The sequence below is a fragment of the Heloderma suspectum genome, chromosome 1 (genome assembly GCF_057233095.1).
Source record: "Heloderma suspectum isolate Gila_16-S chromosome 1, 16-S_ref, whole genome shotgun sequence".
Taxonomy (NCBI): Eukaryota; Metazoa; Chordata; class Lepidosauria; order Squamata; family Helodermatidae; genus Heloderma; species Heloderma suspectum.
This window is the reverse complement of record NC_139458.1, coordinates 351,299,030-351,325,624: the sequence shown is the minus strand read 5'-3', so window position 1 is coordinate 351,325,624 and position 26,595 is coordinate 351,299,030. Positions and strand designations below refer to the sequence as shown.

General features: G+C 43.8%; 1 protein-coding gene across 2 annotated transcripts in view; it reads left to right on the top strand.

Annotated features, from left to right (window-relative positions):
- NOX3 (NADPH oxidase 3) overlaps positions 1-20,016 on the top strand; it is a 128,987-nt gene extending 108,971 nt beyond the window's left edge. For both annotated transcript variants that reach the window (XM_084831878.1, XM_084831880.1), the window contains exons 7-11: positions 1,606-1,775; positions 6,588-6,750; positions 10,420-10,566; positions 17,932-18,056; positions 19,790-20,016. In XM_084831878.1, the coding sequence (XP_084688004.1) occupies positions 1,606-1,775; positions 6,588-6,750; positions 10,420-10,566; positions 17,932-18,056; positions 19,790-19,916 (732 nt within the window). In that variant the 3' untranslated portion in view covers positions 19,917-20,016. The remainder of the gene's footprint in view (positions 1-1,605; positions 1,776-6,587; positions 6,751-10,419; positions 10,567-17,931; positions 18,057-19,789) is intronic.
- Positions 20,017-26,595: the final 6,579 nt, after the last annotated feature.

The following is a 26,595-nucleotide window of genomic DNA, read 5'->3' as shown; positions in this document are numbered from 1 at the left end:
GTAACAACAGCCCACAATTCAACAACAACCCACAATTCAATGACAACCTATACTCAATCCATACTCTGGGTGTCATTACATGTGAACCAGCCTTCTGTTACACATGTTTAACTGGTCCCCAAAATGTACATACGGCTCAAGTGTGGAATATAACTCATGCTGAAGGGATCCTATGAATAATCCCTTGTGAATTTTAAGAAGGTAAGAAGATTCCTGCTGGATCAAAGCAAGGGTCCATCTAGGCCAGCATTTTGTTCCTACAATGGACAACCAAATGCCTCAGGAAAGCCCACAAACAGGACATGAGTGCAATAGCAATCTCCCACTTGCGTTCCCCAGCAAATGGTATTCAGAGGCCTACTGCCTCTGACACTGGAGATAGCATACAGCCATCATGACTAGTAGCCAGCCATTGCTAGCCTTATCCTCCATTAGAAGAATTTATAATGCAATCCTACACATGTCTACTTGGAAGTAAGTCCCAGTGACTTTAATGGGGCTTATTCTTAGGTAAGTTTGTATAGGATCACAGCCATAAAAGCACTGTTTACTAGGAGCAGGGAGCCTCAATATTGGCAGTGGTAAGGAGGAAAGGGAGATCCCTGCAACTGAATTGGTATTAAACTTGGGCTATTTTTTAGAAGAGTGTTATTTTATTTGTTTATGTATTTATTTAAAATATTTATAGACCAACTTCTGGGAAAAACTCTCACACGGTGGCTTCCAGTATATGCATTTATAATATATAAATAGTACATTTTAAAAACCATAAAACACCATAATAATAACTAATGAGAACCAGCAATGACGCTAAAACACATATGCTAGAAAAAATTATAAGATAAAATAAATAATTCCATTTAAAACTGTAGCAAATATACAGCCAACTTAGCCAATAAAATCCTTATCTAAGAGAAGGCTGTAGAGCTTCTCCACATGAGGTTAAAATCCTGTACCTTTACCAAGGCTTCTGCTTCTGGATTCCTTGCGGGATTAAGATCACCTCCTTTACATGTGTTTTTTTCTGGGGATTTTCTTGCTGGGAAAGTTCTATATGTCTTGCCACTAGATGCTGCTGCGATATGGCGGGGTTCTGGAAATTCATTGGAAATTTATTGCGCTTCAAAGTGGGTAAGATCTTTTATCGTGTTTTCCCCGTTGAGAATACCACAGCTATAATGGCCAGAAAGCACAGGAGGGGCCCTGGAAGTTGATGATGTCATGTAAAGGACCCCACAAAAAATGTGAATGACCAGTCATGAGTGCACAATAAAAGCCTTGTGTAGAAATGCCCATAGTAAAAAAAAATGGTTCATAGGATGCTTGCAGGTGCTTTTATTGTGCAATTACCCTGCCTCATTCACGGAATTTTATAGGGGACCCAGATGACTTTGACTTCCATTTGTAACCCACCCATGTTTTCCTGCTGCTTCTTCCATCTTTTTTTGTTTCCACAAAAAAACGCATTAAGGAGGAAAAGATGGGATAGCTGCACAATGCCTTTGGAGCGCTAGGGGCTCTCCATCTGGAAGCACAAGTTTTTGCATTCCCTACTGATGGACAGAACAAATATAATGTGCTGGTTGTCATTTGACTGTGGCTTAGGTGGTGTCTCATTCCTCTGGAGTTCTGGAGCTTCATCTGAAGAAGCGTGGCTTTAAGATGGAAGCTGGTCAGTATATCTTTCTTCAGTGTCCTGCTGTGTCACAGCTGGAATGGCACCCTTTCACTCTCACTTCAGCTCCTGAAGATGACTTTTTCAGTGTACACATAAGGTCAGTTGGGGATTGGACAGAAGCCCTTTTCAGTGCCTTGGGAGCAGAGGAAAAAACCTTTACGGAGCCCTGGAAGCTGCCAAGGTTCGATAACTAATTGCGGTGTTGCGAACTTGTCATTTTGTTTTTGATTAACTCAAGATTTGTCATGTTGTTTTGTATATTAAAAGAGGGTATAAATTATAATTACAGACATAGTAAAATGCAGGCTTACTGGGAGGGAAAAAAACATATCTTAATGTTTTCCTTCATGAAGACTACTTAAATTATGTTACCTAGAAAAGATCTTAAATATAATTTGACATAGACATGAACCAGCCAAAACTAAGCATGCTGAAGTCCTGGGGCTTTCAAGGAGAAAGTGAAGCACCTGCTTAAGGCTGCCACCAGGGTTGCAGTGGAGCCAGGGCTCACTGGGTTGGAGCGCCAGGACATTTGATTAAAGGGACGTTGACTTCATCTGCCGCTCTCCTGCGGCTTTCCTGTTCCCTCTGACCTTAGCTGTGGTTCTCACAGTAGCTTGTGGGGCAGAGGGCTGGGGAGATTGTCCCAGCAGCAGTATATTGTACTGAGCTATCCCTGATGTAATGCAAAGTACCTTGGGGTAGCTTGGTCCTGAAGGGGCAGTTAAGACTCATTAACTGTACCTCCTCCTGGCGGAGATGAAAATTGCTGGAACTGGCTTGATTATCTAGATCAACACAGCCACTTGCATTTTTAGATGCTCCTTGCGTGGAGTGGCTGTGGGGACGGTCATGATGAACACCTGCACTTCAGAATTTACCGTGACACCACTGGCTGTAACCCTAAGGTCAGGGTTGGCCCAAAACATTTTGATGCCTGAGTCAAAGGACAAAATGGTGCCCTCCCTTTCAATGTGCAGAAGTCAACTGAACTGGTAGTTTACCCTTACTTCAACATCGGCAATGGGATAGCGTCTACCACCGTACCTGAGTGCAGCAGACCAAGTCAGCAGCACAGGGCAGGCCATGTGACACCCAGAGCTTTGTCTCTTCCCCAGCCCTCAACATCTGCTTCCTGAGGCAGCTGTATCACCCTGCCTAATAATAGGGTTGGCCCTGCCTAAAGTCCCTGCCGTGCTTGAGGGGAAGGCGTGGGGGTTTAATGAAATGAACAATCCCTCTCAATTTTTCCCAGTTTTTAGCTAAAGCATGCCCCTTTATAGCTTTCTAAAACTAGTAAAGAAGGCTGACACCCCACTCTACCCCACCCCAGTAATTCAAGCACTGGGAATAGGTGCCATTGAACTCAGTAGGATTTACTTCTGACTACACATACTCACCATTATGCTACATTGGGGGAAAGAGGTTTTATCTGAAAATCAGAAATGTTTGTTTGCATTGCAATGCCTCTAAGTAAGCCAAAAATAAAGGATACAAAAATAAATTATCCCAATATGGAAAGCATGCCTTTCTGCATGCTCTGTTGTTCTGTGACCAATTTGTCTTTGCTCACTAGCACACTTACTACTTTTCCCAGCTTGCCATGGACATAAGAACATGTGAACCACCCAGAGAGCTTCGGTTATGGGGTGGTATAGAAATATAATAAATGAAATGAAGAACGTAAGAGCCATGCTGGATCAGACGAAGGGTCCATCTAGTCCAGCAAAGTGTTCACCCAATGGCCAGCCAGCTGTTGACCAGGATCCGACAAGCTGGACACAAGTGCAACAGCACCCTCCTGCCCATGTTCCCCAGCAACTGGTGTACATAGGCTCACTGCCTCTGGTACTGGAGGTAGCACACAGCCATCAGGACTAGTAGCCGCTGAGAGCCTTGCCCTCCCTCTTCATGCCCCCTAATAGTCATAAAATGATACCCACAATTTAACAGAGCCTCTGGGGCAAGGGGGTGCTGGATACAGACCTTGTGCTCATAATACACCTGGTTTCACACGTGCATGACACTGACACATGTTTGGCAACCTGACACAAAATCCCTGGCAGCTACCCCCACCAGTCTGAACTGGGGTGGAAACTGGAGAAAGTGAATGGCTGAAATGCCATCGAAATGAGCAGGTCTTCAGTGTAGGCGAGGGACTGCAGCTCAGTGACAGAGGACGTGCTTTGCATGCAGAAGGTCCCAGGTCCAGTCCCCGGCGTCTCCTATGAAAAGCCTCAGGTGATGTGAAAGACATAAGAATATCAGAGCATAAGCTGGATCGGACCCAGGGTCCATCTAGTTCACCATTCCGTTCACACGGTGGCCAACCAGCTGTCAACCAGGAACCCACAAGCAGGGCATGAGTGCAACAGCACCCTCCCACCCATGTTCCCCAGCAGCTGGTGTACGTAGGCGTACCGCCTCTGGTACTAGAGGCAGCACACAGCCATCAGGACTAGTAGCCATTGATAGCCTTGTCCTCCTTCATGCCCCCTAATAGTTATAAAATGATGCCCACAATTTGACATAACCTCTGGGGCAAGGGGGTGCTGGATACTGACCTTATGCTCATAATACACGTGGTTTTACCCATCTCCTTGCAGTGTGCATGATGCTGACACATGCTTGGCAACCTGACACAAAATCTCTGACAGCTATTCATATACCCCCACCAGTCTCAGCTGGGGTGCAAACTGGAGAGAGTGAATGGCTGAAATGCCATTCTTCAGGACATGAGCGCAACAGCACCCTCCTGCCCATGTACCCCAGCAACTGCCGTACAAACGCATACCTATGACCCCTACCGGAGAGCCACAGAATAGCCAAGACTGGCCTAGATGGACAAATAATCTGAGCTGGTGTAAGGCAGCTTCCTATGTCTAGTCAACTATCCCTTTTTTCTGGATTGCTATTCCTAATAGCATTGAAATGTGTTGAACCCAAATCCTGTGTTTTAAGTCTTGCGTGTTTGCATTAGTAAATCACTTTTAATCCAGTGAATCAGAAATTAGGTGTTCAGAATATTCTATCAGAAAGGAATATATTAGATGATTTAAGGATGGGGTTAGAGAAATACCCTGCACTAGTCACCTGCAGGGCCAGCCCTACCATTAAACTGTCAGTGTCAGGGTGGACACTGAGCCCATAGAATCCCAGAGTAGTTCTGATTCTGAGGAAGAGCAGTCGCTCCTGGGAGAGGAGCGCGCTCCTCTTTCCCAGGGCCAACAGCTGACGGAGATTCCTCCCACCAGCATTCCTAGCTTAGATAGCAGTCCAGGGAGTGACAGAGCGTGGGAAGCAGACTTGATGGACGCGCGACGCCGGCACAGAGAGCGGCGCCAAATGGAGGGCGCAGAAAGGAGGCGTAGTGCCCGGTTGGCGCACAAACAACAGCTGCACCCAGAGGATCCAAGGGAAAAGGGGAGGGACTCTCCCTAGTCCTTAAGTTTAGGGGTCTGCCAGTAATTCCCTTTCAAACGGGGACCAACTGTTCCAACTTAGAGCATAGGTACTCTGCTGCTCATAACTAGTTGCTAACGGTAGAGTTGTTAAGTTGTAAAAGAGGAATAAAGCTTTGAAAAGAATCCCTTTGTTTGTGTCTGGACTTGGCTACTGGATTAGACTGAGAGAGGCCTCCAAGGAGCCCTTGACATAAACAGAGTGAGGCAGCCAGCTCAGGCACAGATGCTGGGAGGCAGGGAGCGGCAGCAAGATGGTGGAGGACACAGTGGTGTGTGCTACATGGCCTGCCCTGCACCCTTCAACTGAGCCTGCTCCCCCAGGTCCAATGGAGGAGTCTGTCCCATTAACAGTGCTGAAAATGCAATTGGCTTTTGTGCAGAGAGTGGGAGGGAGGGCACCATCTTGTCCTTCACCTCAGGCAGCAAAATGCCTTTTCCCAGCTCCGGTCACATGAAACAGCTAGTGCAGGGGTAAGGCAACCTGGTGCCTTCCAGATGTTTTGGACTACAATTCCCATCAGCCCCAGATAGCATGGCCAACAGTCAGGGGTTCTGGGAGTAGTAGTCCAAGACATCTGGAGGCCACTGGGTTTCCTATGAGCATGAAGCTACAGATGAAGATGTGGCTTCATGTTCTCATAAACAAAGACACATCTAGTCAGTCCAGTTGCGATGCTGATATGAATGTGCAGATCAGCTATGTGAGGAGAAGCCTGCTTCTCCCTGACAATATCCCTCCCTGGATTGCATCTAATTTGTTTTACCTTCAAATCTCCTTTTACTTCAGGCATTTTAATATATTTATTGAATTAGATGCTAATGTCTCTGCTTCCTTCCCATTCCTCTCATGCTTTTTCAGTCCTCCACCATGTAGCAAGAAGTTTCCAAACTGATTAAGAACATTCCCAAATTAAATCAGTTCCTCTGTGCTTTGGTTTTTGCATGTGATAGAAGAGAAGACTTTAAAAAACCCAGGATGCTTTTTAAGTAAATCATAATTAAATATGCAAATGCTCCCACTAAATTTGGCCATGCAATTAAGTGACTAATCAGATTTCCGAAATCCTTAAAATTGCAATTGCATGCTTAAGTAAATGGCCAGGTCCCTTATCCACACAGTCCTCCTGCTCTCTTGTGCTATGATAAATAGGCTTTGAAATCAAAGCTTTACTCAGCTGTGCTTCTTTGTAAGAAAGGCAACTGAACCATCGCGTTTAGAAAATGGAGGCCCGCTAGGTTTTGTGTATTAACTGATTTTATTCATTTATTTTAAAAATGGATATCCCACCTTTCTCGAGCTTACCTACAGCAGCTAAGAATCCATATATTAAAACAACTATTTCACGAATACAAGACAAAACAAACCCACGAAAACATGAAATCATTTAAAAAAATAAGACACCGACAGTTACGGACTTGTAGCATCAGTTTGAATGTCATTTCAGGCTAGCTGTGGATGGACCCTTTGGAGCTGCGGCCACAGACGCCTTTCAGTATCGAATCAGTGTGTGCATTGCAGCAGGAATAGGAGTCACTCCTTTTGCATCCATTCTGAAATCTATTTGGTATAAGTGCTGTAACTGGAATACAGAACTGAGGCTGCAAAAGGTAGGCCATATTTTGGCGACGAATTCCATTTCTAAAGATGCTTTTAAAACACCTGCCACTTTGGGAGGTAACCTGAACAAATTCTCACTTAGCCTTATAGTAGCTACTTGTCTTCCAGCTAATGCCCCAATTCTGTTAATTTGTGGCATCCTGCATCTAGCAACAGAGGCAGAGCTAACTGGCTGTTCCCAGGGCAAATCCAGCCTATAGCTCAGAGGTGCAGAACCTAATGAACAGGGGCCAAATCCACCCCTCTTGGGGTCCCAATCTGGGTATTCCCCGGATGGCCACCTCTTTCCCCTAGTCCCACTTCCTTTCCCCCAACCATCAATTGTTTGGTGTTTTCTCAGCTTTTGCCATTCACCCCCCCCCCCTTCTAAAAGGTTGAAATGCCTCTCCTAAGGCTTAGTTATGGGCAGGAAGAGCTTTAAGCTAAAGTATGCTGGCATTTTTGGCTCTGCTCCTTTTGCCTTTGGCCACACCCACCACTGGAATGTGGCCCCCGAGAACTTCTCCAAAATGTGTCCCAAAGTTTCAGAGCACACTCCCCAAATGGCCTGCCACACCCTTACTATTGCCGACTGTGGACTATTGTTGGATCGTTGTGTGATGCTGTTTCAGTGGGCACCGTGGTGTAAATATGCTGATGTTGGATCCTCTGCTACTGTTAGGATTTGAGTTACATTATCAATTCACCCTGTTTTCTTTTTTAAAAAAATGCTGTTTAAAAAAAACAAACAAACATACAGCTTCCATGGCAAGCTGGAGCTTTCTTCACATGGAGCTTTTATCCTGCGATTGAGATTGCTCCCTCAAGGAAGTTTGCAGGCTCTTTACATGACGTCGTGACCCTCCAGGGCATCTCCTGCACTAAATGCCCTTTGTTCCATTTTTAAATAGATCGCAGATAATGGGCTATCAAATTACCCTGTTGTGTTCCGCTTGAGTTCCCTCCCTGAAAAGAGGAAAAGCTGCAAGAAGAGGAGTGAGATCAATGAAAGATAATGGAAGACTCGGATATGGGGAAAAGGAGGGGGGAAGGGGGGAGGAGTCATTGTGATCCTGCATTTAAAATGGAAGCAGAAAGCCCCATTTTCAATGCAGGATTTTGTAGAGATGCCCTGGGAATAGCCATACTGGTGTTTGCCACTTTAAAACATAGATCAAGACTGATGTGCACTCCAGCACTGGAGAGAAGAAAAAAGGAGTAAAAAACTGAAAAAATAATAATTAATAAATATCCTCCCCACCCCCCAGCAAAGCTTTTGAGCTGCAACACTTCTTTTTTAAAGGGTTAGGTGAGTGCTCACATGCTGGAAAGATCAGGGGTTGTGTTATCCATCAAAAAGAATTACTGTTAACAGGGATGATCCAAGTGGGTCTATAGGTGACTCCCCCACTTCCAAAAAAAGCTGGACCCCTGTGGAAATTATAACTGTATCATAAACTGGAAATAAAACAAGGCTGCAACCCTATGCATGCTTACTTTAAAGTTAACTCTATCAAAATCAGTAGGACTTATTTCAGATAAACTATATTTAGAATAGGGGCGTTCATGTGAAATAAACATTTATTTCTCTTGTAGAAATCTAAAAGCTTGGTCCACTTTGTCACACACACACACACACGTCAGTATTTTTTTTCTGGTGCCTCTTATGTATTTACATTCTGCACAGCATATGCAATAGTAATGGACAGTTCACTTGTGGTCACTCCAGCTCGGGGAAGAATTGCATTTTCCCAGTGACAAATTATTTCACTTTTTAGTGCTTGGGAAATGCAGTATTCCTCAAACAGAAGTAATCCCTTGAGGGAAGGTGTCTGGGTCCCTTGTAACAATGCTGTGTCATTAAACCTCCCATTTTACTAATGGAGAACTGGTGGTAATTACACATGAACCCAAGATGATAATTAAACGTAAACAGCTGGTGCAATGTAGTGGCTAAAGGTGCAATCCTATGCATGTTTAGACAGAAAAAAAGTCTTACAACTTCCAGCTGGGGAATGCTGGGAGTTGTAGGACTTTTTTCTGTCTAAGCATTCATAGGATTGTGCCCTAAGAGGGTGAGATGTGGTTCAGGAAACTCCTAGTTTAAATGTCATTTCAGCCATGACTTATTAAGGGAGGAATCCTATGGCTGCTAGTCAGCAGCTAGACAGCCATAGGATATGTGGTTTTCTGGTAACTGACTTCAGAGCCCGCACTCTGAGGTCGGTTCCCGGAGAACCGACCTTCCCCCCACTTCTGTGCTGCCTCACAGGCAGCGCGGAATGGCCCTGTGCTCCATGCTCAGAAGAGGAGTGCAGAGCGGCCAAAATGGGGCATTCCGGGGGGCGTTCCAGGGCGGGGAAGGCGGAAATGCCGGTACGACACATCCTATGTGTCATCCAGCAGCCTCCTCCCCTGCTCTGCCTTCCCACAGCTAGACAGCCAAAAGTAGTTGTCTATCCGCAAATGCGGGTCAGGAGAAGAGCAGATGGAACGATCCCCTCCGTGCTTCTCCTGCCCTGCATTGGATAGGTGGTCACCTCCGAGTTCGGAGGCGGCTGCCTATCCCCATAGGATTGCATCCTAAGTGGCCTTAAGCAAGACATTGTTCTCTCAGTGTCAGTTCCCCCATCTGTAATAGGATACAAATAAAAATCAACCTAACCAGGTTGTTGTGACAATTACTGAGATAATGGATGTGAAGTGCTTGGAACATCCATGGTCATTACTGTAGTTATTGGAGGCACAGTTGTGCCTCCAATAGATAAAGCAATCAGTCAGAAAAGGGTTCCGCAATATTAAATGAAAATCAGGGGGTGGGTTATTCTAACTTTAATAAAATCGAAAGGGTTAAACCAATCTTCCTGAAAATCACACGCAGACCCTAGGAACGTCATGGTTATTTTGTTTGTAAGCACATTAATTTTAATTAATTTTCATGAGTCCATGTGGTTGAAGCCAGCTGCAACATCTTCAGTGACATCTAACCAGCACAAAGCATTGCGGTCAACACAGTCTGAAGCCAGGGAAGATTAGTAGGCCGAGGGACAGTGTCGGTATGGGGCCACCCCCCCGTCCCAGGAGAATGAAGTGGACAGACCCCTCCCTTAGAAGGCTATAGCAGTGCACCATGGCAGGGGACATGCTTGCTGGTGGCAGCGTACATGCCTTCACTAGATGGACTGGACACAGTGTGTTCAACTCTGACAGCTGCATACAGCTCAAAGACTTTGCTGTATCAAACTGTGGGCTACTCCAACCTGCGCAAAGCTGGATCTGTTCGCTAGTTACCATATCCAGTGCCCAAGCCCACACAGTATCGTGGCCTAGTAGATATTTGAACTACATCTCCCTGGTCTAGGTCCCTCTTGCTATCATATTACTGGAAGCAGTTTAGATCAAGCCGTGAGGAATGTCTACATCTTAGCTCCTCAGAGGCAGTCATGGTGATTTTCAGAAAATCACTTGAAACGGTATATGAATGAATGTCGGAGTATTTCTAAAAACAAGCAAGCTCTGTGCTGTCAGTGCTGGATAGAAAATCAAGTATAAATTTACACCTGAGCAGAGTAGCTAGCTATGAGATTAGCCACTTATCTACGAATAAATAATTTAAGAGCCATATCGGACGCCCGACGAAAGCTTGCACTTTGTTGAATTGTTTTACTTTCCCTTGACAGGTTTATTTCTATTGGATTTGCCGAGATCCATCTGCCTTTGAGTGGTTTGCTGATCTCCTGTGCTTGCTGGAAGCGCAAATGGCTAAGAAAGGGAAAGCCCATTTTCTAAGCTATCACATATTTCTTACCGGCTGGGATGAAAGTCAGGTATAAATGAAATCTTATGGGACTCAGTTATTGAATCTTACTTTCCCAGGACTGCAGCCTAAGGAACAGTAATCAAATGAATGCTTAATCGCATAAAGCATTGCTTCCTTAAGGTGAATCGTTGTTACATTTGTCTTTTGAAAGTATTCATTCCAAGTAGATGGTCGTGGAGTCCCTTGACACCAAGGTCCTTTGTAGCTGCAGGAGCACCCAGATCTGAAACTGCTCCCCGAGCCCTCTTCTCTCCAGCTCATCTCTCCCTCTCTCTTCTCCCTTCAGTTTGTCGCCAATTCACCTGACCCGCTGCCATCATTAAACTTCTCTTTCTGGTACTACTACAGTATCTCTGCCACTGCTTGTACATCAGTCCCTGTGGGCTATCATGATTGATGAGGGTGGAAAAAGAAGGTCACCCCCTGTTGCTGAGAAACAGGAAGACACTAGAAATGGCCTCCAGAGTAACCTAAACATGATTGGGGCCTGTCCTCCAATTGTCTAACTACTAGGACACACACTCCCACTCCATCCCAGTCCCACTGTGTGGGCTGCTGCACAAATCGATGCAACAGTGAAGAGAGAGAAAGAGAGAGGGGATTTAAGATCAGCTAGGGAGGTTTTGCTTGTGATGCCGTTGAGGAATGTGGCCTCTGGGGCTACCACACATAGCAGAGCCTTCTTGGTGATGGGACCCCAACTTTGGAATGCCTGTAGAGATTCAGCTGACCCCACCGCTGTTGTCATTCAGGTGCTAGTTAAAGACGTATTTATTTGTACAAGCTTTTAGGTATAGACAAGTGTTTTATCTATTTTTTGGTGTTGTAGTGACTGTTTTATTGTGTTTGTAATTGTGTTTTTGTAATTTTAGAGTTATGATTTTTAACACCTTACATGTGTTGTATTGTTTTTATATGGGTTGGTCGCTGCCCTGAGTTCCTTACGAGGAAGGGCGGGATATAAATATCAATAAAAATTATATGAATGCAATGCAAGGTTAAGGAGTGCAGCTGGGAGATGGGGGAGAGTGAAGGGGGGAACAATGCAGGGAACGAGCGAGAAGAGAAGGAGGGCTGAGTCAGGGGTACTGGGCAGTGTACTCCATCAGCTATTGCTGACCCTGAGTAGGTGCTGCAGATTAAATTCTGTATGCTTTCCTTCCCCAACCTGGAAGATGTGTTGAACTACAACTCCCATCACCCACAGACACTGACTGTGCTGGCTGAGGGTGATGGGAGTTGCTCACACCACATATGGAGGACGTCAGGTTGGGAAAGGCTGCTCTGTGTAGTGGGCTGTCCAGATGGATCTGCTTGGTGATGTGGGAAATCTTCATGCTAGCACTACACTTCACTCACAACTGGGTAGGACCCACATGGGATGCTGCTTACATAATTTATGGCATCCCTTGCATGTGAAAAGTTGTGGCAACTGCACCACCCATGTCATAAGGTATGAAGATATCCTAAGATCTAGACTAGTTGGGGTGAATCCATATCTACGTGTGTAATGGGGCTGTCAGGAGCTGACTTCTCTGCCCTCTCCTCCCTGGAAGTCAGGTGGAGGCAACCTGACTCAGGGATTGCCTCATTCCCCCTCAGTTCCTCAAGTCACAGTCCATGCCATTCAGCAGGATCTTCCACCCCTTAAAGGAACCTTTTCAGGGGGCTGAGGAAACTGCCGGGGAGAGGAGTGGTGAGGAAGTCAGCTTCCGCCAGCCATGTTATGCCCAGGTTGATCTATATCCAACCCTTTGTGTGCTTCCTGGTCTGTCTCTCTCTCTCTTTCTCATTTTTAACATTTGTATACGGCCTTATCTGCTAAGAAGCCATCAAGGTGGTATACAACGATTTAAAACAATAAAACTTTGCAACAATAAAAACAAGAACATTAAAAACAGTTAAAACATTAAAACATTAAAAACTACACATTTTAAAAGGCTACATTGAAGAGATTTAATCTTTTAATCTCAATTTCCATTCATACAGCCTTTGTTGTTGTTCAGTCGTTAAGTCGTGTCCGACTCTTCGTGACCCCATGGACCATAGCATGCCAGGCCTTCCTGTCCTCCGCTCTCTCCCGGAGTGTGCTCAAGTTCATATTCATTGCATCAGTGATGCTATTTAGCCATCTCATCCTCTGCTGTTGCCTTCTCCTTTTGCCTTCAATCCTTCCCAGCATCAGGGTCTTTTCCAGGGAGTTTTCTCTTCGCATTAGGTGGCCAAAATATTTGAGCTTCAGCTTCAGTATCTGTCCTTCCAATGAGCAGTCAGGGTTGCTTTCCTTTAGGATTGACTGATTTGGCCTCCTTGCAGTCCAGGGGACTCGTAAGAGTCTTCTCCAGTACCACAGTTCGAAAGCATCAGTTCTTTGGCGCTCAGCCTTCCTTATAGTCCAGCTCTCACAGCCATACGTTGCTACTGGGAAAACCATAGCTTTGATTATATGGACCTTTGTCAGCAAGGTGATGTCTCTGCTTCTTACTATGCTGTCTAGGTTTGCCATAGCTTTCCTCCCAACAAGGAGCTTTTAATTTCATGGCTACAGTCACCATCTGTGGTGATCTTGGAGTCCAAGAAAATAAAATCTGTCACTGCTTCCATTTCTTCCCCTTCTATATGCCAGGAAGTGATGGGGCCAGATGCCATGATCTGAGTTTTTTTAATGTTGAGTTTCAAACCAGCTTTTCCACTCTCCACTTTCACCCTCAACAACAGGCTCTTTGGATCCTCGTCGCTTTCTGCCATTAGGGTGGTATCATCTGTGTATCTGAGGTTGTTGATAATTCTCCCAGCAGTCTTAATTCCGACCTGTGATTCATCCAACCCGGCATTTCTCATGATGTACTCTGCATAAAAGTTAAATAAGCAGGGCGACAATATGCAGCCTTGTCGTACTCCTTTCCCAATTTTGAACCAATCGGTTGTTCCATGTCTGGTTCTTACTGTTGCTTCTTGACCCTCGTACAGGTTTCTCAGGAGACAGGTAAGGTGGTCTGGTACTCCCATCTCTTTCAGAATTTGCCAGAGTTTGTTGTGATCCACACAATCAAAGGCTTTAGCATATTCAATGAAGCAGAAATAGACGTTTTTCTGGAATTCTCTTGCTTTCTCCATGATGCAGCGAATGTTGGCGATTTGATCTCTAGTTCCTCAGCCTCTTCAGAACCCAGCTTGTACTTCCGGTAGTTCTCGGTTCACATACTGCTGAAGCCTAGCTTGTAGGATTTTGAGCATCACCTTGCTGGCATGTGAAATGAGCGCAATTGTACGGTAGTTTGAACACTCTTTGGCGTTGCCCTTCTTTGGAATTGGAATGTAAATGGACCTTTTCCAGTCTTGTGGCCACTGTTGAGTGTTCCAAATGTGTTGGCATATTGACTGCAGCACTTTAACACCATCATCTTTTAGGATTTTCAATAGCTCAGCTGGAATACTGTCATCTCCGCTAGCTTTGTTGTTAGTAATGCTTCCTAAGGCCCACTTGACTTCACTCTGTAGGATGTCCAGCTCAAGTTCAGTGACCGCATTATCTTGGCTATCAGGGACATTAAGATCTTTCCTGTATAGTTCTTCTGTGTATTCTTTCCACCTCTTCTTAATCTCATCTGCTTGAGGAATGAGGCTGGAGGTCAAGGTTGAGTTAACACAAATCCTTTATTCATGCATGAAGGTTGGCCACCAACAAAGGGGAAACAACAACCCTCCTTCCAGAACAACACATTCATATACCTGAGGAAAAACCCCTCCCAAGGACCAATCACAGTATATCACCATATATGGCATCTAATATCTGCTATTCACAGCAGTTTCTTAATCATATGATTATTCTAAATTAGGACTGCTTTATTGCAAAGCTTTTACAGACTTAACAATTAGCAAAGTTAGAAAGCAACAGTTGGCAAAGTGAGCGAATATGTTCCAGCAAACGTCTGGCACATTATGGAAGCATTTCAAGTTTCTTTTCTTCGGTTCCCCTTTTCTTAAGGCCTGTTGCTAGGGTGCGTCTGACCCTTCCTCTTAGTTACAGCAGACAAGCTAAAAATGACCTTTTAGCAAAATAAAAATGACTCTTATCAATTGCCCTTTTGATGGTTCTTTACTAAAGGAAGCATCACACTTCGATCTGGCCTAGCTTATTTGCTTCTTCTTCAATTAAGATATTACTTCCATCTCCCTCTGTCCCTTCTATAACATGCATTTCTTCATATTCATCCTGTAATTCTGCATAGTCAGGTTCCTTTTCTATAGCTACCATACTGTGGTTTTCCCGTTGAGGGGTTATCTGCATTTTTCTTGCTTTCTGGCAGAGACAAAAGGATACTTTCCACACTAGGATTGCTAAGACAATCAACAGAGTAATTCTTAGTATACCCATTAATATTTTGTCCAGCAGATGTTTCAGTGCTCTTCTAATATTTGGGAGAAGGTCGTCTAGCCAATTAAACCATCCTCTTACTTGGTCAGTATTTATTTGGTGTAAAACATGTACAGCCTCTTTTAATTTTGCCAAATCTGTTTCTATTTTACTGTTATGATTGACATAGAAACAGCAAGATTGGTTTATTACAGCACATACTCCTCCTTGCTGAGCCAGCTCTAGAGCCATTCTATTTTGTAGAACCACATCAATTAATGATTTTATTTCAACTTTCAGCTCTCCGATAGCATCTATTTCTATGGACACTTTTATTTATTTATTTATTTATTTATTTCCATACCACCCAATAGCTGAAGCTCTCTGGGCGGTTCACAAAAATTAAAACCAAATGACAGACAATAAAATAATTTAAAATGTATAGAACATTCAGAAAGGCTTGTTCTAAATCATATATTCTCCAAGCCAGAAAGAACATACGTGCAAAGGTATAAAACCCTGATTTTCATTTTAACGGGATTTTCTATTGTGACAGTATCTTGCTTACCTCGGACCTTATGGGCAAAGCTTCCTAAATTAGTAATCCCTTCGGAAGTCAATTGTTTATGTACTGCAAAATGCAGCATTACGTAAGCAAGGGTACACCTTCCCCACCAATTAGGAGGAAGGGCTTTGTACACTTTTGTCCCACATTGAAAAAAAAGGCCTTTCTTATTCAGCATTTCCTTTTGCGCAAAACTTACCACCATTTGGATGTTTACTGGTTTCTTATCTCAAGTGACCATTACACTGTCTTGAAAACTGGGGACTCTTCTAATTTTTAGTAGATGTAACCCAGTTTTTCTGTGTGTTTTTTATACCCACACAAAATAGATGTGTGTACTTGCTGGGTAACAGACCGGTCTATTAAATTTTCAGTGTCTGGACACCATGAGGCATTAAAGTTTGGTTTTTGTACAGCACTATTTGCATATAGGAAGTATAAGGGGCAGTTATAGAGGAACAATGCATCCTGTTTTCAACTAGGGTCCAAAAAAATTAGAAAATCTGGGACCACATCAGACAGCTGATAAGGAGGAAGTCTTGGGAAACCTAGAACTGTGCCTTGAGCACAGTGGCTTTTTTTTTTTTAACCCCAGATCCAATTAAAATTTATCCATAAACTCATCTTCAGAGTCAAACCAGAAAATGTGAGCACATTGGTTTTCTGGAACCCACCCTAATTCCTTTCTTGATCCATTGCGGTGTTCTAAGCATATTGGAAATATAACTGTAGAAGGTTCCACTTCAGCAAAAGGAATACCCTTGGCTAGAACATGATCATACTACACCTTTTTCAAGTACTCCTCTCCTGGACTGACTTTGCTAGGTCCTCACCCTGCGAATTTATGTCTCCCCTCCACCCATCTTGTTAGGGGAGCTGGAATACCCATCAATAGGGGGTTCTTCTTGTGCAATCAACTTCTCACATATCTAACAGTTTTTCAACCCTGCTCCTTCTGCTAATACTTCCAGAGGCTTCTGATGAGGGTGTGTAGGCCAGGTCTTGACAACTGGACTTATCCAACTCAGCCCCACCAGAATAGACCCACATTTTCTGTGGTCAGATTACTCTAACACAGAATAAAATTAATATGTAAAAGAAGCTAAGCAAAAGGTATAATACCCTAACATCTTAAGATTTGCTACTGCTATTAAAAGAGCTGTGCTTGGTGTTAATATTATCAAAAAGACAATAGACACTACTGCAGTATTTGTTAGTTCTGACATTCACAAAATATATATAACAGTAAGTCATAAGTGAAATATAGACACAAGAAGAAGAATATAAAACAACTCAAAAATATCTGGAAGTTGAATTTTCCAACATCTAGGGGTTTGGTTTTGTTTGTTTTTTTTCTTTTAGCGATTGGGGACCACTTTAATTTCTAAAAGGTAGCATTTCTGGGCATTCAAGTTCAAAAATATTTGTTATTCAGCTAGATATTCTTCGAGACTACGTTTTCAAGACTTCACTCAGCAGGTGTACTTCAAGAAATTTCCAGTTTAAGGTCTTCTCCTGGAATTGGCTCTGCCTTCCACTGGCTGGAAGAATCTCTCTTTACATGGGAAGCATGTATCTATGTAGGCCTCTCGTCAACTTTAACAGCTGTATGTGAAGTGGCCAAGACTTGGCATGGACCTTCCCACCGGGGCTGGGGACACATCTTTTGTCTGTGGCTCTTTATCCACACCCAGTCACCAGCACGAATCTCGTGACATGGCTCTGCAGGCGGCTCACCCCACGACTTCTGGGCCTGTTGGTGGAAGTTTGACAAACTTTTAGTGAGAGCTTTTACATATCCCACCTGCAGGTCCATTAGTTTTCTCAGTGCTGGGGCTGCTTAGCACATGTAACCCTGTTGGCATGGGCCTGCCAAACAAAATTTCAGAAGGGGTGAGACTTGTTTGTTGATTTGGAGTGTTTCTAACCTTCCTTAAGGGTAGAGGCAATGCCTGGGTCCATTTTAGGCCTGTGGACTGTCCAATTTTTGCTAAGGTGTTTTTCAGAGTGTTATTTATGTATTCTACCATACCTGAGGACTGTGGATGAAATGGAGTGTGAAATTTTAACTCTATGGACAGTATTTTACACAACACCTTTACCATGTTAGCGGTGAAGTGACTGCCCTGATCAGATTCAAAATGTTCAGGCAGGCTAAATCTCAGGATAATTGCATTCAGCAGGATTTTCCTTACTCTGGTGGCATCTGCCCTTTGACTGGGAAAGGCTTCTGCCGACTTTGAGTACATGCACACTAATACCAAACAGCACTTCTTCTCTTCAGTTAAAACATTAAAACATTAAAAACTACACATTTTAAAAGGCTAAATTGAAGAGATTTAATCTTTTAATCTCAATTTCCATTCATATAGCCTTTCCTTATTGATTCTAATGCCATGCTACAACTGGATGATTCTAAAATAATGACCTTCTGGTTCACTACAATATAGGCTACTCATATTGCCCTGCATTATGATGAAAAGGTGGATGTAATTACTGGTTTGAGACAGAAGACCTTCTATGGAAGACCAAACTGGGACACTGAATTTAAACAAATAGCAGAAAATCATCCTAGGTAAGGCAGACAACCGAGTAATGTCAATGTGATGAGTCTTCTCTAGTGTTCAGGGTAGGGAAGGGAGTCTGAACCTCTTTAAAAGTGACCCTTTTAAAAATAATTTAAGTTGGGTTCTTATGTGGAAAGCATCTTTATGTGTAATAAAGCTTTAAATGAAGAAATCTTGGGCAGACCACGCCAATAAAATCTAATTTTTGGACAAGAAAATCTAATACTTAGAAGTATTTCAATATCTTGGCATTTGTCCAGCTATAATTGAAAGACACAATCCAATTATTGTTCAGCACAAAGGACAAAGTAACGTTAATTTCCCTTGAAAATGGTTATTAAAGAGATAAACAGTGAGGCCTTTTTCTTATGATGTCAAAGATGTGTTTGTTCCCTACCATAATTGGCTGTGGATGTAAAGACAATGCTCTTATGTTATTAGTTCATCTCAGCTTGAAAGAGCTTCGTTGAACTCCAGAGTTTTTGCTAGGAAAAGCTTAGAGAAGCTTCTTTGTTCCCAGAAGTCTCTGAAACAATAATCACAACCTATTTTGTCTTCATCAACCAGAAAAAGAAAATCTTTGTGATTTCTTAGCAGGGCCCAATATTTACCTACCCACTGATCAAAAATAAATGCCAGGGGTGAAAAGAGTTCAAATATCTTTTTTTAAAATAAGAAGAAATACATAAGCATATTTAATCAGAAGTAAGCCCCACTGAGTCCAGTGGAACATACTTTCTATTAAGTGTGCATAGGAAAGCATGCTCCGCAGATTCCAGATTTTGAGGAACATGGGATGGGGCTGCAGGGAGAGGAGAGAAGTCCAACTGTGTGAGTGGAGGTCCATTCATGCAGAGTTGGTTTTCATCCAGAGCTTTTTCAGCAGTTTGTGAAATTCCCTCCCATGGCAGCTCACATAAAGAATTAGAAAAGAAAAAAAATACATAAAACATTCCTATTACAAGTTAAACAGTGTCAACAATAGAATCAGCCGCAGTTTAAAGCAATTTAAAAATCCACCTCACAGCACCATTTTAATTAAAAGCAGATTGAAATAGGCAAGTAGTTTAAAAATGGATGCAGATGGAGCCATACATATCTCCCTTGGAAGGGAGTTCCACAAATATGGTGCCACTACTGAAAAGGCCCTGTCTTGACAATCTAATAGACCTTGATGGTGGGCCTTTGAGGCTGATCTTAAGGCCCAGGCAGTCACCATCATTATATTTATTCCATTACTATGCTAAGATGTGACTCTTTCCAGAGGACTTTGACAGAGGCTGGTTGCTGATGGGGTTTTTTTTTTAACTGTTACTGTGATGGGAGGAGGTCTCTGCTCCTTGCTGGCTGCTGTTGTATCATTGCTGACATACTATTTTGCTTTATTTTTCTTTTTGATGTTTTTATCAGTTGTTTCAATCTTTTATTATTAGCCACTTTGGATCTTTTGTAAAAGTAATAAGTTTTAAAAAGTAGGAGGAAAGAGGATACTATTTTTTTTAAGGAATTCGTGATGTAATCTAAGCCCCTGGCCAAATGCAGGGTTACACCTCTCTGTCCCATACATCTGGCAACCTTGCAAAAGACCTGTCACTGCCCACCCTCCATAGATGCCCATAACTCCTGATTCTCTGGAAAAAAAGAATTTGTGTTAAAATGGCAATGGTCAGGGTTTTCGTTTTAAGGAATTGCTTTTAGAAGCTTAAAAAAATTAATCTGTGTCTCTTGATTTTCTTGGCAGCGACAGCATTGGTGTTTTCTTTTGTGGACCTAAAACTCTTTCTCAAATCCTTCAAAAGATGTGCAGCTGCTATTCATCTGCTGATCCAAGAGGTGTTCAATTTTACTACAACAAAGAAAGTTTCTAGATCTTCTTTTGAAAATGGTAATCGACACCTGTATGTTTGGTGCATTTTCCTCTGCCTTACTTCTCTTGATTTGGGTGGAATTACAATATTTAAAAGCAGGATATTCGGCATTTCATGTTTATTGAGGAAACTATGTCTTTGTTTGTAACCACATTGCAACCCGACATTGCTTAAAGCAGGGTAGACAACCTGATGCCCTCCAGAGGTTTTGGATTACAACTCCGACCAGCTAGCAGGGCCAATGGTAAAGGACAGTGGAAGTCGTAGTCCAAAACGTATGGAGGGCATCAGGTTGCCTACCCCTTAGAGCAGGAGTGCAGAACCTCAGGCCTGTGGGCCAAATCCGGCCCTCCCGGGGTCCCAATGTGGTCTGAGTTCCCCAGATGGCCCCACCCCCTTTCCCTTGGCTCCCTATCCTTTGGGGGTTTCCTCGCTTTTGTGCATTCGTTTTTCATTCTAAAAGGCTCCATTAGTGGTAGTAAGAGTTTTTAGCTTAAATATGCTGATAATTTTTGTATTTTAGATCCACCCCTTTTGCGTTTGGTCCAGCCCACCACTGGAATACACACACCCCGCCGAGTTTCTGTGAAATGGAAATTGGCCCTCTGGCTGAAAAGGTTCAACACCCCGTGCCCAGTATCGGAGAGAGGTCCCCCCTGCTCCAACAGTCCCATGAAGTCTGAGTTACCACAGTGCTGTTTCCCTCCTGCTAGGCTCCTCCTAGGGTTGCACAACCACTTAAAGATCAGATGAACAGCTTGGGGTTGCTCCTGGATCCATCTATGTCACTTGAGAAACAGATGGCCTTGGTGGCTTTTATCAGCTTAGAGAGCAATCCTAACGGGATAGGCAGCCACCTCTGAACACTTCTCGTCTACGCTGTGGCTGCTCTGCATTCACAGCTAGCTGGCCGATTTTGGCTGTTTGGCCATGGGACCTCGGAGCAGGGGGTGGGGGGAGGAGACCATACGATGCATAGGAAGTGTCGTACCAGCACTTCTGCACGCCCCGCCCCTTCCCACCCCCAGGAACACCCCCTTTTGCCCCGCTCTGTGCTGCTCACCCGAGCATGGAGCCCAGGGACAATCCGCACCACCTGCAAGGAGGCGGGGGAGGGGCAGAGAGATGGTTCCCTGGAAAACGACCTTGGAGCATGGGCTCCGAGGTCAGTTTCCCCAAAGCAAACAATCCTATGGCCATCTAGCTGCTGTCTAGCAGCCATAGGATCATGCCCTGAGTTTATATAGTTCCTTTATAAAATAAATAGCTGCAACCCTATCTGGACAAAGATAGCCTGGTGACAGTTATTCACACTCTGATAACCTCGCAGTTGGATTGCTGCAATGCATTTTATGTGGGGCTACCTTTGAAGATGGCTTCGAAATTTCAGTTAGATCAAAATAAAACTCCTATTATAGTAACCAGGACTGTTTGATACGATCGTGTGATGCCAGTGCTTCGTCAGCTGCATTATTTTCCATTCCATTTTTGAGCCCAATTCATAAAAGAGTGAGAGGGAGAAATACCTTTGCCAAAATAGCTCTCATCTTCCAGAGGTGTCTTCAGCTGTTTCCTAGAGCTTTTCTGCATGAGGCATTTATTGTGTGCTCGTGATTCCTTACTCACAGTAGTTTGCAGGTGCTTTAGGTGATGTCAGCATCCTCTAGGGCCTTTCCCATGCTTTTAATGCATTTAAGTGGCGGGGTTTGATCAAGGAAAGTCCAGTATTTGGGGGAATGGAGGAATGAAATGCTATTGTAGTTGTGCAATTCCACTATACCACAGTGCCACCTAGAGGTTATACAGCAGAATATATAGAAAGGCAGAGAAGGAAAACCCGGGGGGGGGGGGAACGTGTGTAGAGGATATGATCTTAATCCCGCAAAGAAACTGGAACAGAAGTCATGGTAAAGTGGCGTGTTAAAAGCCGCATCTAGAAAAGCCCGTGGTCACTGGGGGCCATCTGCTTCTAAGGTGTGCCTGGCATGCTTTGCCACTGACTGTTCAAAAAGCTCCAAGCAGTCCTTCTGGTTCTGTTAACCTTCTCCTGTCCAAACCCCCAGTCTCACAACAATATTCTAATTCTTGCCATCTACTATAAAAGGCAAATATGTCTGGGAAAGATAAAGGAGCTAGCTATATGTGACCTATAGAGAAAAGAAGATGAGGGGATATTTGCTGTTGGATTCCAGTTTCTTCAACAAATCATTGTATATAAACGAAAGCATACCTAGGTCATGATCAGCACAAACAAAATGGTGGACAGGACTATGGAGAGGGGATCGAGGTTCTCCAGGCCCATCACGCACTCGCTGCACACGACTGGTAGCACAGCTGGAGTGGGGATGGGGGCAAGGGTTGGGCTTCCCTCTCCTTCCTGCCTCGCTGACTTATGGCAGTAGCATCTCAGGACTGCTGCAGTGCTGCTCAAACAGTGGAGGGGGAGAAGGGCCTTTCCCCTATTTGTTGTGAGGGCAGGCGGCCAGTCTCCCCCGTTGCATCCGCCTTGCAGCATAAATGGAACCGGGGATGGAGAAAAGGGCGTCTGCTCCGGCTCCAAGACTGCAGGAACTGCTCCTCCTCACCCCCTTCAAAGGCTGAGAGCCACACGACACATTCCGCCAGTCATGTCGCATGTAGCTGCTGAGTGTTAGCTGTTGATTTACTCTAGTGTAAGTGCGTGTGGCCCCATTATGGATCAGGAGCACTGTGCACCAGGAGGAGAGGATTAAACCCTACACTAAACATAATATATTTGGGGAACATAACATTTATGGTCGAGTTTTTTGTTTCTAAAAAGAAAGACAAAAAAGACTCTATGGAAACTCCGAAGGATTAATACATAGCAGTAGATGTGTTCAATGGTAAACAAAAGAAAGGTATTACAGTTGTACTGAGGTGTAAAATACAGATCAAGGGGATCAGATAATGCATTTACTGATCCATGCAATAAAATCTGAAGCACAAAACATCCCATGTGTGTCACCAGGTGAACAAGACAAATGACAACATTATACATACACACACGGGTGGGGAACGCTAGAAAAAACAAGAGAGAATATATAGGGCATGAAAAAGCCACATAAGGATAAAAATTATTACTGAAGGCTCCAGGTATAATTTTCTGTTTGGGGACACAATGTGTATGTAAGTCTTGCTATAAAAGACGCAGTTGTAGCATTATTGAGTTCAAGGCTGTGCATCTTTATTTCCAAATAGTTTTAAAAGATTTTTTTCCCAATGTGTTGAATGATTAATGTGGGGCATAGAGTGAAGCCACAGAGAAAGTGATGAATGAATCTGTGCCGCTCTGCCTGGAGGCATCCCCTCTTCCTCAGTGTTAGAGAAAGTTGACACGCTTAAAATATATATTTTATAGAGAGAGAGACATCATGCTTGTTGTGTGAATAACAGAGAGATGCTGTGCTGAAACTAATATCAGCTGCTACTCTATGAAAGAAAGAGGTGATAATTTCCTGCCGATCCAGAGGGATTGTTTTAATGGACCTATACAGAAAGTAAATAGTACTGAGGTTCTGTGCTACACACACACACACACACACACACACACACACAGTACTTAGCCAGCCTCCTGCAACAAGATGTAGTGTTTTACTTCTGGCTCAACATGGCATCTCTTCACTGCTTTGATTTATTCTCACTTTTGCAAATCACTGTGGTATGCTACAGAAGATGCATTTGAGCCCTTGCTGTAGTTCACTGAGTAGCAGAACTGTTATTGCTGCGAGAGGCAAATTTCACTGGTATCAGGGTGAGTGGCTTAGAATAAAAGGGAGAGGGGAGAAGGAAGGGAAAGACTGGTGAGGCTTGTTAGAGGCAAATGAAACTGTATTTACATTTTTATGGATGTGGTTGAAATCAAAATAGATAATAGGGTGTGTAGCACCCTGCTTGCAGAAGTGCTATTTTACACACTGGCTTCAATATTAGGAGTGCACATGAAATGCCTATATTATTACATATATGCATAGGGCGAGGGACTATATAAAATACCTGGGGAGGGGCGGGGGGGTATAAACTTGCTGCATGGATATATCTTTTCATTATAGCTGCAAAATCAATCTTTGTACATTAAACTTAGAACAGCAAAAAAAAGAGAGAGAGAGAGTCCTGCAGCACCTCAAAGACTAATAAATTTATTCTGGCACAAGCTTTCGTGGACTACAGTGCACTTCATCAGATGCATGAATTATTTCTTGAGTTACCAGTATACACCAGTATACACATGGTCACAGTGGGGGTATTTTGGTAACTCAGGAAACACTTCATGTATCTGATGAAGTGGACAGTGTCTACAAAAGCTTATGCCATAATAATTTAGGGTGCGATCCTCAGGATGTTTAGATAGAAAACAAGTCCTGTAGCTCCCAGCATTCCCCAGCCAGCCATGCTGGCTGGGGATCGTGGGACCTTTTTCTAACTATGCCTTGCATTTCAGATTGGGACTACCCAGCTCACTTCCTCCTAGCTCTGGCTTTCCATGAGTGTTCACAGGAAATTTTCCACTGGGGGTAGGTGGGTGGGAACAAAGAGTATACATACATAACTAGCATCAAAGGACTGGTCTACCATTTCAGTTAGATCTGGTAACTGACTGGCACCAGCTCTACCAAGTTATGTACACCTGGGCCTCTGAGAAACTTGTAACTTTGACCCTTTCTACATGAGGCATTTATTGTGAACTCATGATTCCTCACCCATGGTAGTTTGCATCCTCATGGATGTTGTCATCCTCAAGGGCCTCTCCCGTGCTTTGCAACCATTATAGTGGAGTGTGTGTGTGTGTGTGTGTGTGTTCTAACAAAGAAAGTCTGGTATTCTTGTGAATGGCGGCATTGGTGTATTTGCGCATTTCCCCTGTGTGTTTGTGCAATTCTACTATACCACAGTGCCACCTAGTGGTTGTGTAATGAAATACATGGAAAGGCAGAAAAAGAACCCACCCACTTCCCCGGGAAAAAGCATGTGACTCAGGAAGAAGAAGCCTGGGTAAAGTGGCAGGTTAAAAGCCTCATATAGAAAAGCCCCAGGTCTATTCTTCCATGCTTTCTCAGTGGATAGGCTTGATGTCCAAGTGACTTCATCTGTGGCTGAAACCATCCAATCTTTCCCTCACTACTTACACTGCTGTCAGTTTCATAGCCCCTGCTCTGCATTTCCCTAAAACAACAACACACATGGACACTAGATAACAACACTGGATTATGCTGCAGAGTACTCATACGCTACTGCAAGAGTTCAGAACCTCAGGCCTGAGGGCCAAATCCAGCTCACCTAGAGTTCCCCAGATGGCCACACTCTTTCCCCTGGCCACATCCCCTTTTCCTGACCACGGATCGTTGGGAGGTTTCCCGGCTGTTGTACAGTTTTATTCCCTATTCTGTTGAAATGCCTCTCCTAAGGCTTAGTTACTGGCAGTCAGAGCTTTAAGAGAAAATATGTTGATATTGTTGGTATTTTAGCCCCGCCTCTTTTACCTTTGGCCCATATTCATATTTCTATGGAGCAGCAATCACATCTCAACTAGAGATGTTCCGCCTCCCCAAAGGCTTCAAAAGGAACCAGGAAGTTACTTCTCCACACAGTGGTTGCGCCGCTCTAGCCTTCTTTTTGTATAATTGTCTAGCTCTGCTTTCCTAAATGGAGCAGGCTAGTTTCTCACAAATGAATGGGTGGAATAGTGCTTGCACGTTTGCCCTTGAATTTCAAGTTCTACAAGGGCTAGAGGATTGAGTTGTTTTTTTAAAAAAAAATAAATTGAAAGCTAGGAATCTATGGATTATGGTTCATCTGGGATGGGAGTAGGGCAGCGGCTCTCACCTTGCCCCTGCCTTACACCCAAGGCAGGTCCAAGACATTTTGCTGCCTGAGATGAAGAACAACATGGCGCCCCCTCCAGTCCATCTACAGAAGCTGACTGGATCAGCAGTTGAATCTTAATTCCATACTGGTAATGGGATAGCATTATCTACCTCACGTGAATGCAGCAGGTCAACAGAGGGAATGGCCAGGAGTCTGCCATGGCTGGCTGCTCCTTCCACACCACTGAGTATCTGCCACCGGAGGCAGCTGCCTCAGTCTGACAAATGATAGGGCTAACCCTGCTTACATCTGCTACTTCCTGGTGGCAGCCTGAGGTCACTACCACATGATGTAGTGATAGTCACCAATGTGGGTGGCCTTAAAAGGTGGTTAGACAAATTCCTGGAGGAAAAGGCTATCAATGGCTACTAGTCTTGATGGCCATGTGCTTCCTCTAGCACCAGAGGCAGTGAGCCTATGTACACCAGTTGCTTGGGAACATGGGTGGGAGGGTGCTATTGCTCTCGTGTCCTGCTTGTGGGTTCCTGGCCAACAGCTGGTTGGCCACTGTGTGATCAGAAAGCTGGACTAGATGGATCTTTGGTCTGATCCAGCATGGCTCTTCTTATGTTTTTATGATGTATCAGGACCATGATGCAAAGTGGCCATAGGAAGGCTGTCTGTCTTGGTGTTGTTTTTATGGTTTCTATCTATCTTCTATACCACCCAAGAGCAGAAGCTCTCTGGTCTGTTCACAGCAATTCATGTTATTTTTACTGTTCGACTGTGTTTTTATCTGATTATGTCTTTACGTTTTGGATCTTTTTAAAGCTGCTTTTATTGTTCTAGAAAGGCA